Genomic DNA, 12126 nt, shown 5'->3' on the forward strand with positions numbered 1-12126 from the left:
GTGGATGATAACAGGGTAGCTTGCACTACTGAGCCCGAGCCGTGGGAACATTGCTCGTTAAGATAAAACAGTATCTCGCAATCGTGTGGCGAGATAACGACAGGAGGACACACCACGGAGAGCGCGAGTTTGACGCCGAGCTCGTGACTCGTCGGTATTTGGATTAGGCTCTGTTTAATGTGACGTTGACAAACAAGATAATTTGGCAAATCGGTTTTCCTTACAATTACTTCAATACTGATGACTATTATTTTCATTGTTGTTTCTGCTGAGAGTGACGGGATAGGTGAATTTATAGCCTATCTCATCGGTTGCTGTGGGCTGTCAGCCATAATCGACCTGACATGATCTGTAAACCAGACCTCGACCACTTTTTATATTTTATTGATAATAGATTAATATAGGTCATGATTCATATCGGGAAATATTTCCAAACATATAAGTAGACGTATAAACATCCTACAGAAATTGTAATGTAGGCTATTGCCTATATGCGCCACCTAGTCCGCTTGTGTATAAGTCGTCTTCTTTTTTTATAAACGTCTATATTAGTGTGCACTGCTTTTAGAGCTCCGTGTAGCCAACGGAAATGACGCTTAAATATCCAATGAAATATTTATGTTAAAATAACGTCTACAACCATTCTCCTAAGACACAGGTTGAGACAATTAAGTTATTAATTACGATGCTTCCCGAAACCCGTTTTCATGTCTAGACATTTCACAGTTATTGTTGAGGAAAAAGGAAACAACATAGGTGTGTAGCGCAAACATGCCTTCCAGCTATGAAAACGTTTTCTTTATCAAAGGACTCAACATCCAACCTAAACATTCAAAGGTAGCTACTAGCACGGACATCGTTAGCTAAAATTTAGTGATTTCAAATTCCATAGTTTATTTCTGATCGCAGTTGTATCTAAGTTTCTGGAGGAAAATGAACCAAAACTCCCACCACTAACGCGCAGGGTCAGTCAGTGAAATTAAGAAAGATAACAGCCTTGATAAACATGAATTTTAAAGCAGACTAATATGTAGATGGTGCAGACTTTTTTAAATATTGTGTATAAACTATAAGTATTTTTCATGTTAAAGAAATAAAACTATCTGTAGCCAGATGTCTGTATAGCCTTATATATATATATATATATATATATATATGGGACTGTAAAATCTAGTTGGTGATCATGTCAATACACGTTTAAATAAAATTACTTTGATGATTGCTTTTTACCTTACTTTATTTATATATGTGACCTTAAAGGAATCCAAAAGTAATCAGATTACATTACTTTCATAATGTGGTGCTTGGATTACGTTACTGAATACTTTTTTATGAAGTAATTTGTAACTGCAACAGAATACATTTTAAAAGTGACCCTCCCAACCCTATATAATAATTGGAAAAACAAGCAGGTGTGCAGTTTATACATGAAATGCTTTACTTGTTCTGTATTCAGACAAGATACAGTCGTCAGTATTGTTTTCCTTCATTAAGGCAAACGGCATACACCTATCAAATCAAACTCTGCCATCTCACATACTTCTCCAGTGTAAGCTGTAGGATAGTTGTGTATTATCTCTGATCTCGCTTAAAGGGTTAGTTCACCCAAAAATGAAAATGTCTGTCGTTAATTACTCACCCTCATGTTGTTCCAAACCCACAAGACTTTCGTTCATCTTCAGAACACAAATTAAGATATTTATGATGAAATCCGAGAGCTTTCTGTCAGTCTATGGGGTCAGAAAGCTCTCAGATTTCATCAAAAATAACTTAATTTGTGTTCCGAATATGAACGAAGGTCTTGCGGGTTTGGAACAACATGACAATGAGTAATTAACGACAGAAATTTCATTTTTGGGTGAACTAACCCTGTAGCATGGGAAAAAAGAAACATACTTCAAAGAACAAACACACTAACCCACACAGATATAAGCAAGAAACAGCAAAAATATGGTTCAATAGGCTGATTGTTCAGGCCAATTCCACAGTAGCCACTTAATAGGACTTGAGTGTGTGTGTTTTCAGCCCAATCTGAAGGGCACTTCACAGAACTCTGTTCAAGCAAACAAAAACACTGCCTAACTGTAAACATGAACAAACATCTTAACACAATTTTTTTTTTTTTTTTTTTATAAATGACCTAATTTGTCCACTCAGATTTTGGCTTTTGCCCTGTCAAAAGACCCTGAAAAGATGCAAATCAATAAAGTAAAAAAACAAAAAACAAACTAAAACCTGAGAAGAGGAACAAAAAGGGAAAAAAAAGATAAAGAAAAAGAAAAAATCCAGCTGCCATAACAATGGCAATCTAAAGGGGTCTAACCCATCTCTATTCTTTTCCAATCTTGCCACATGTTAGTAATTATATTCTATAACAAAAATAAGATGATACAAAACTCATAAACGTCCATCGTACCTTTAAGTTACACAGTAAACTTGGAGTTAAAATACCAGCAAAAAAAATCCAGTATTACAGGAGATTTCCCATTATAAGCTGGGGTTTTTGTCTAATTGTTACTTTTAAATGATTTCTAAGGAAATAACAGACAGACAAACATGCAAGTAACATTTATATAACAGTGTGACGGGTGAAATTCAATGAGTGGATAGTAGTTGGAAATCAAGATGATAGAAGTATCAAATTATTACATTTCACAATGTTCTTGGGGAAAACAAGGCGAGTCAGCACATGCAGCAGAAAGGGGGAAAGCTTTCATTCTTTTCATTCACTGTCCAGGATATGTCTTCAGTTAAATGGTGCGTGTGAGACCCTTACGTGTGACAAACCCAGCAATGGTTCTCCATCATGCGAGTCTGTACACTGTGATGACGTGTGTAAAGAGATGACGTGTGTGCATGTATGTGCGTGTTACAAAGGTACGTGGCTGAACAAATATGAAACCGACTCCCCATTATGAGTTCGCCTGATGGCTTCAGCCAGGATCATAGAAATGTCGATCACCTGGAGAGGGAGAGAGAAATAAATCTGTCAGAATGCTCAGAGTAAAGAACTACTAAAAAATACTATCTGTAAAACAACCAAATCAGATATAACATTCCAGAAGTTAATACCAGATTACACTACCGTTCAAATGTTTGTTTGTTATTGTTGGTAAGTATTTAAACGGTTAGTTCACCCAAAAATGAAAATGATGTCATTAATGACTCACCCTCATGTCGTTGCAAGCCCGTAACACCTCCGTTCATCTTCGGAACACAGTTTAAGATATTTTAGATTTAGTCCGAGAGCTTTCTGTCCCTCCATTGAAAATGTATGTACTGTATACTGTCCTTGTCCAGAAAGGAAATAAAGACATCATCAAAGTAGTCCATGTGACATCAGTGGGTTAGTTAGAATGTTTTGAAGCATCGAAAATACAGTTTGGTCCAAAAATAACAAAAACTGCGACTTTATTCAGCATTGTATTCTCTTCCGGTTCTGTTGTCAATCCGCGTTCAGTGATGCTGATGACGTAAGACGCTGCTGACGTGTTATCTTGTGCGCCCGAGCTTCGTTTTCAGTCTGAGGGAGACGCACGCTGTAAACAAAACAATCTTCACAAACATGTCTAAGGATTTCGACACAGAGGAAGACTTGCATTTTTTTGCCCAGCCATATTTATTTTAACCCGAATACATGGACGCACCAGATACACGTCAGCAGCGTCTTACGTCATCAGCGGCACTGAACGCGGATTGACAACAGAACCGGAAGAGAATACAATGCTGAATAAAGTCATAGTTTTTGTTATTTTTGGACCAAAATGTATTTTCGATGCTTCAAAACAGTCTAACTAACCCACTGATGTCACATGGACTACTTTGATGATGTCTTTATTTCCTTTCTGGACAAGGACAGTATACCGTACATACATTTTCAATGGAGGGACAGAAAGCTCTCGGACTAAATCTAAAATATCTTGTTCCGAAGATGAACGGAGGTCTTACGGGCTTGCAACGACATAAGGGTGAGTTATTAATGACATAATTTTCATTTTTGGGTGAACTAACCCTTTAATACTTTTATTCAGCAAGGATGCATTAAATTGCTGTTCTTTAATATTCATTAAAAAAAATCCTGAAAAAATGTTTTCACTAAAAATATTCAGCGGCAACATTCATTCATAGTAATAAGCATTCCTTTATTGCAAAAATACGGATATTAATAAGAAATGTTTCCTGAATACCAAGTCAGCATATTAGAATGATTTCTGAAGGATCATGTGACACTGAAGACTGGAGTAATGATGCTGAAAATTCAGCTTTGTCGTCACAGGAATAAATTACATTTGAAAATATATTCAAATAGAAAACACTTATTTTAATTTGTAATAATATTTCACAATATTCCTGTATTTTTAATCAAATAAAATCTAGCCTCAGTTAACTTTTAAACAATAGTGTACATGTATCACAAATTTATGTTAAAATTGTGAGACCATAGAGTTCCATATCATCACTGATTTGATTCAGATTCACAAGCTTGAGGTTCGATTCTGACTTTGAAACGCATATACAATTATTGCATAATCATGTGATGACTGTGTGACTGAAAACATTTGTTTGAATTATTATTTTTTAATTAGATCTTGAAGAATCGATATTTAAATTGATTTTTATAAGATAAATGTCTGTGCCTGAATCTTGTTGCAGTGTTTGATTTTGTCCTCCTGTGGAATTGTGTTGGTGACCACGACGGCCTCAAAGTTGGCATTGTTGATCCGAGAAATGGCAGGCCCAGAGAAGATACCGTGAGTCAAGATGGCGTAGACTTTAGTGGCTCCTGCAGACACCAGTCTGATAGAGGACAAAGACGCACATATGCAGTTAAAACACAGACAGGCCTGTATGGAGGCATGACAGATTACTAGGATAATCATGAATGTGCATGTGTTTGAGCATGAAAGTGATCGTGTATCATGCGATTCCTCACTTGTCAGCCGCGTGACATACTGTCCCACATGTGTCCGCCATGTCATCTACTAAAATCGCCACTCGGTCCTTCACGTCCCCAACCAGTACCATACGATCCACCTCATTGGCCTTCTTCCGCTCCTTGTGGATTAGGGCAAAGTCCACGTTCAGTCGGTCAGCGATGGATGTTACTCTGATAAAATGAACACAATTCTTAGGTAGCATTCTGTACAACAGTGAGAAATGACAATGGATGCATTCAGGCTTCTCTGCAAGTGTCATATACAGACATCACAGATAGGCCACATGCGCAAATGTCAGTAAAAACAAGTACAAACTCCAGTCACAGTGTGCGTAAGATCACTCACTCACTCGAGTGCCTTAAATTGTTACAAAAGGGGGCGCTGCAGTCAGTCCATTTCTCCAGAAACCAATCACATGATGTAATCAGCATGATTAAATTAGCTAAGCTTTAAAAGGCTTCAAACAGATTTGAAAAAAGTGCCTACCACTATAATGTACAGCTAAAGGTTTAGGCCAAGCCATCGACTGTTAGCAGAGAATCACACACTCACACAAACACACCAAAAACCTGACATTTCCTTACCCTCCACACCTAAAAAGAGTAAAACACATTCATGTCCATCGTCTTCAAGAGCCTTATCAACATTATGAACTACAATTCTCCAGGTTTAACAACCTGAAACGGCTATGTTGCTTTAAATCATATTATTTGCAATCCAATACTTAAAAAGATCACAAAATACATTTTTTAAAAACTTGTTAAACAAACTGGTTTAAAAAGGATAATAAATGACAAGAATGACGGTGAAACAAGAAAAGAAGAGAATGGGTCTCATTCAATGATAATTGTGTAAATTATTCAAATTTATACATGGTGGTCCAAATTTAGACCACGTGCATACAGACACTCGTTTGTTCTTAACCTTATTGGAATGTTAATGAATTTGGATTATCCTGAATTCGCCACCTCTCGCCCAAGGTTAGTGATTTGTGTAAAACACACCCAAACCATTTCCATATATGGTGTTTCCACATACATACATATATATATATATATATATATATATATATAGCATGAAGTCTCAGTAATTTCACCTTAATGGCAATGAAAGGGTTATTTGTCAGTTATTGAAATGCCTTATTGATCAGGCAAAAAAATTGATCAGGCAAAAAAATTGATCAGAGAAAACATTAAAAACTCAAAAATGCTAATTTAAAAGAAAAAAAGATTTAAAAGGTAAATAAATATATATACACATATTTATATTATATAAATATATATATATATATATATATGTCTTAAGCCAGTGTGTGTGTATGTATATATACACAGACACACAGGTGACTAGGTTTACTTGCCAAGAAACAAGTGACTAGGTTTACTTGCCAAGACGGGCCTTTCGACAATTTTGTTTGAATAGGTCTGTTCAAGCACAAGATGACGTGAAAGAGCTCAATTCAGTATCGCGCGCTCACTGAGACGTGTGCTTCGAGTAACAAATTGAGTTCCCTTTCACGTCTTCTTTTGCTTGATTATATAAATTATATAAATTGACAATGCTTTAACTTTCATGATGATGCATCACTGGCCCGTCAACTTTCCTGAGTGTCGTTCACTTTAAAATGAAAATTACCCCATGATTTACTCACCCTCAAGCCATATATATATGACTCTCCTATACTATACTAGACTATACTATACACATAGTATATGATTAGGTGTATGACCTTCTTCTTTTAGACAAATACAACCGGTGTTATACATATATATATAAAGCATAAATATATAAACATGTAAAATATATATATAATATATATATATATTAGGGCTGTCAAACGATTAATCGCATCCAAAATAAAAGTTTGTGTTTACACAATATATGTGTGTGTACTGTGTATAATTATTTTTAATACATAAATACCCACACATGCATGTGTATTTAAGAAATATTTGCATGTATATATACTGTATATAGACTGAATGTAGCCTATATATAATGTATATTTTATATAAATATAAACATTTTATATATAAATAACATTTTTCTTAAATATATACATGTGTGCATTTATATACAAAATAATTATACACAGTACACACACATATATTATGTAAACACAAACTTTTATTTTGGATGCGATTAATCATTTGACAGCCCTAATATATATATATAAACACGTTTATAAGACCACCGAGATGTGATTTTGGCCTATGTGTGGTTTCAGTTGATGTTACATTTATTGTTAAATTATTCTAAACTTTTAGTACAAAAATTTATGAATCATGATTTATTTGTTTGTGAAAACCTTTGTACGCAGGTATCACGTCTTCATTTCTGCATACACATGGGTCACTGAACGAGACCCTATGTTTTTGAGAGACAGGCAGGAGAGGAAAAAGAAAAACACACCTCTTGGCTCCACCGGCATCAGGAGAAACAATGGTGCAATTCTTCCACTCATTGATGTTTTCCTTTATCCATTTGAGGACTGCTGGCTCAGCATACAAGTTATCAACTGGGATGTCAAAGAATCCCTAACAAAAAAAACAAACACATTGACTTAAAATCATACCTTGAGCAAAAACGTTAAAAAAAAACTTGTAAAACGGGGTGGGCATTACATTTCTTCTGCATTTTATATGTGCCTGACTGTAGGGTTATGTCACTGATCTCTGTTCATGAGAGATAAGGGTTTGTTTTGAGTCTGTGTTTGGAGGGAAGGAGGTTTACTGTGTGTACCTGAATTTGAGATGCATGTAGGTCCATAGTGATGATGTGGTCTGCTCCGGCTACAGACAGCATGTTGGCGACCAGCTTGGCTGAGATTGGGGCCCGACTCTACCAGACAAAATTCTCACTCGTAACTAAACATACTCATAAACAGGTATCATCACGACCATTAACAGGAAAAGAGCAAGCATAATTAGCCATGCCTTATAAGTTGCCAAGAGGCCAGAAAAGGAGAATACAAGAAACACACACTGACACCACAGAAGAAAGACTTACAGAAAGTAGCCCACATGGATCCACCAACAGTGATGCGATTAATGCATGATTAACTGTGAGGACATGTTAATAAACAAGCTGTTTCTCTCACCCCCACCTTGTCCTTCTTGTCCTGCCGAGCGTAGGGGAAGCAAGGAATGACCGCAGTGACTCTGGATGCTGACGCAATCTTACATGCATTGATCATGATCAACAGCTCCATAAGATTGTCGTTTATTTCGCCACAGCCACTCTGGACAATATAGACATCTTCTCCACGCACACTCTCTCCTATCTCTACACTACACACAAAAACAGTGAAAAACACACACAGATAAGGCGGAGACACTAAAGACAGTACACAATAAATCTATATTTGTCAGCCTGATTAAAGGAGAGTATGTGATATGAGCTGATATTTGGTCTTCACTGGGGATCAGACTTAACCATTAAAAAAAGCAAACTGAAAGTGTTGCGTCAAGAACCTGGCTTCATTTATCACAAGTCAGGAGCAGATAAAGAGTAAGAGACATTTTATCTTGGGGTCACAAGCCTTCCACTCATCTTGGGCTAAAAGTCAATTATATAATAAACACTGGCAGCAGAGCCAACATGATTTTTCATGTCTACATATGAGAGTTGTTGTGTTTTTTTTTTTAATTACGTCTAATGTGTACAGTAGTATTACAACTACGAATATTAAAATAATTATGAATAATAACAATACAGCTACATTTCAAAATGGCACAATTAATTAACGGTATGACTCCTCACGTGGCAGAGGAGGCCAGACAGGACGTTTAAAATTAGCATTAGCGGCCCCAGAGTCACATGCTTAATGCAGGTGCATGCTGGGAAACTGAGTCTGTTGCATGTTTGAGGCGCATTGCGCCAGACGACATCATCCAATTCAGAAAACTACAAACTAAAAAAAAAACATGGTTCCCATGTGTTTACCATTCCGTTTACCCTAGCCAAAACATTATGGGAAAGCACAGTTTCAGTTTTAAATCTGACTGAAATTAACTCACCAGGTTTCCTGATTGCTGAATTTTTTGGTGACCACTTTCCCCAGCTCGAGTCCCAGTCGATCCGCGATCTTCTGCGACAGATCCGGATGCGAACTGCCGCTAAAAATCTTTATATTTGGCATTCTTGGCTGATCCGTGGTGCCTATATTGTCGGGGTGCTGTACAGTGTTTTTTACAAAACACTGTAAGTGAAATTCTCTTCTGATGCAATGTTAACCTCAACAAAGTGAATGCAGAAGGCCTTGGTACCGTTTATCTGATTTCGGGTCCGTCCGCGCAGCAAATGTACTATGTGCCTTTGTGGCCCCGCCCCCTTCAAGCAAAAACACACCCATAAACTGTGGCTCCTCAATTTCTGGGATATGATTGGATACATTTCTAGGGTCTAGATGACTGGCAGCTAAACAGACAGATACGCGCAACACACGTTTATGATGTTCCAGTTTACAGTTTCAGCGTAATGTAACTATACTATATAAAGCTTAACAAATTAGATATAGCCTACAGTTTGAAACCAGCTAATTGGCCTAGATAGAAATGTCGTAAGTCTTATGTCATCAGGCTTTTATTAAACCTGTCCTGTGTATCATAGCCTACTTACAGATGAAATATAAACAAACATTTACAAGAATGAAAATAATTTATGTATTGTAAATTCTGTTAGTTTTTAAGTTCTGTGATTTCTACGGAACATCTGTTTTCATAGTTAATAGAGCACTCTTGTGGTAGAAGAGTCAACAGTAGTGTGTTCCTTGAACTGCTGTTGTAGTAAAAACTGCAATCAAAGCTGATTTACAATGAGATATGCAGATATATTTAGGATTTAGCCTACCAGATGAGCACGAACTAACCCGACAGAGCAACAACGTTGGAAAACAGAAAGGCTACATCAAATTTGGTTAAATCAGATTTGTTCATTTTACAAGTAAAAATTAAACAGTACTGAAACAAGTGATCAAAAGCTCTTTTAATTAATATTTATTCCATAAACATGATTACAAAACTCAGCAAGTTACCAATATTACATTTGTCACCATACAGGCTTGATCACAAATATTTCAACTTTTGTGACAGATACAACAAAAACAAAATACTAGAATAATTTACATGAAAATCTATAAAACAGCAATGAGATCACAAATTAGTGTTATTGTTCCACTGTCTGTTTTCATGGTTTCTTTTTTTATCTTTAAATTAATATATATTTTTACTAGAGCACAACACTCTTACAACAAGATTGGTCCAATTACAAAAACTCTCAACAAAGAGTCACAGCTTGCTCTCCTTCTCTCTCCTTTACAATAGTTTTTTATTTATTTTTTATAGTATTTTCAATTTTTGGTTTTAAAACAAACAAACAAAAAACAAATAAGAGAGAGAGAAAGAAAAAGAAAGAAAGAAAGAAAACATGGCAATTAGCAACCTTTTCACTTGCTGAAAAGGGAAAAGAACAAAGCCACAGTAAGAACGACCTCACATCACTTTCTAAGAAAAATATACACTTAGAAAATATGTTACAAATTGGCACAATGAAAAATATACAGGTCATCATTTTTTTCCCTACATCAAGTTCATTGAGAATCCACCTGGTGAACACAGACCAGGCAGTAGAAAGAGTTTCTTTTTTTTTTTCTTGATGATGAAAAAAGGCAAAAGTAGTTACAAGTAATGCAGTGTCAAATAAATCATGAAAAAAAAATACTTCCAACTTGACAATATAATACATTCATAAATAGGGCACAATTAAGTTTTGATATTCCTGTTTTAACTACATGATGCACTTATAGGGGAATAACACTGTTTAAGAACTTTTAAAAATATGAACAGTTAGTGCAGGGGATGTGTGCTATAAAGTTTTCACTGGTGTAAAACTCTGTTCTCAAAATATGAACAAGAGCACCCTGCACTGGCATCACAGATGTCCTGCAGGTTTAGCAACAATAGGGCTATGTAAAAACAGTACAGTAGGGGGCACCGCTGAGAACAGCTTGAGTTTATGTCGAGATGGACAGCTGAGGGAATGAGAGATGTGAATGCAGTTGGGTTCCCTGAGCCAACGGACCTGAACCAACTGTGTCACATCTCCATTCACTCAGCACGGGGAAAACATGGACAACAAACTTTCCCCAGCTAATATTTCCTGGCTTTTTGCTTGGTGAGGCTGATTTGGCTGGGAAGGCTCTAATTAGTTCACCCTAAAATCAAGAAGTTTTCAGAGGAGCTCACTTCTGAATCTCACCACCAGCTGTGGAATGTCACTCATCATCTGCACCTGTGTTCATCAACATTTTCACCAATAATTTAACCTCAATTCATTCACAGCAATGTGAACAGCATTTGCACAAATACCCATTGAACTCTGAAATAGGAGGATCATCCCAGTCAACAACTTAAAAGTGTTTCACACTCTGTCAACATAAGGACAAAAAGAGAGAGAGAGAGAGAGAGAGAGAGAGAGAGAGAGAGAGAGAGAGAGAGAGAGAGAGAGAGAGAGAGAGAGAGAGAGAGAGAGAGAGAGAGAGAGAGAGAGAGAGAGAGAGAGAGAGAGAGAGAGAGAGAAAGAAAAAAATATTTTCAAATACATATTCACAAAAGAGGGGATCCAGGGAGTTGTACAATCCTGCAGCAATTTAGTAAACAGTACATGGGGGTAACCAAGTTGGCTTCTTTCCCTCTTTTTATAACACAACAAATAACATTCCAACAGCAATTGAAAAACAATGGTTTTGAGATCAGGTAAGAAAACAAAAAACAGGCGAGTCAGAGAAAGTAATAATACAGGGGATCAGCATTCACAGCACATATTCATATGTTTTAAATGCATGCACATCACTAGCAACAAATTTGAAAAACTTTCAAACAATATTTGGTCCTGTTCTTATCTGGTTTTAAGGGTGTAAAATTCATTAGAGGTACAGAGAAAATATTTACTGAAAGCTAAATTAGAAACTTGGGGATGTAAACCAGTTAGAATGCATTATATGTCTTGTTATGAGAAGGAATGATCATTTTCTTACCTTGTTATAGACGAACAGTTATCTTTTACCATCCAGAAATAAATCAGAGTGAAAGGCAACCAATACATTTCTCTGCCATTATAGCACTTCGGCTTCCTACCACCAATTCTTGTCATGCATCTCTCACTTCATGCCTCTAAACTGGAACTAGCC

General features: G+C 36.4%; 1 protein-coding gene across 2 annotated transcripts; it reads right to left on the reverse strand.

The window, feature by feature from the left end:
• Positions 1-2553: 2553 nt before the first annotated feature.
• Positions 2554-9263, reverse strand: prps1a (phosphoribosyl pyrophosphate synthetase 1A). Of its 2 annotated transcripts, none has more exons than XM_056260033.1 (7): positions 8957-9263; positions 8044-8227; positions 7680-7778; positions 7350-7474; positions 4934-5107; positions 4638-4797; positions 2554-2962 (listed from the first exon to the last, which is right to left on the reverse strand). In XM_056260033.1, exons 1-7 carry the CDS (start codon positions 9076-9078, stop codon positions 2870-2872), a joined length of 957 nt encoding a protein of 318 aa, XP_056116008.1. In that variant the 5' UTR covers positions 9079-9263; the 3' UTR covers positions 2554-2869. The 2 variants fall into 2 exon arrangements, with proteins under 2 accessions (XP_056116008.1, XP_056116007.1); XM_056260032.1 differs by having other exon boundaries at positions 8038-8227.
• Between the last annotated feature and the right edge of the window lie 2863 nt (positions 9264-12126).

Source organism: Rhinichthys klamathensis, unplaced genomic scaffold (genome assembly GCF_029890125.1).
Source record: "Rhinichthys klamathensis goyatoka isolate OS25496 unplaced genomic scaffold, OSU_Roscu_1.1 h1tg000172l_1, whole genome shotgun sequence".
NCBI lineage: Eukaryota > Metazoa > Chordata > Actinopteri > Cypriniformes > Leuciscidae > Rhinichthys > Rhinichthys klamathensis.

What these genes read in the sequence shown, in the direction of transcription:
- prps1a (XM_056260032.1), bottom strand. Translation starts at nt 9,078, where the DNA reads ATGCCAAATATAAAGATTTTTAGCGGCAGTTCGCATCCGGATCTGTCG. An exon ending in TTCAGCAATCAGGAAACCTG is followed by an intron (nt 8,228 to 8,956) that starts GTGAGTTAATTT and finishes TTTTGTGTGTAG; the next exon opens with TGTAGAGATAGGAGAGAGTG. An exon ending in AACACTGCAACAAGATTCAG is followed by an intron (nt 2,963 to 4,637) that starts GCACAGACATTT and finishes CTCCCTCTCCAG; the next exon opens with GTGATCGACATTTCTATGAT.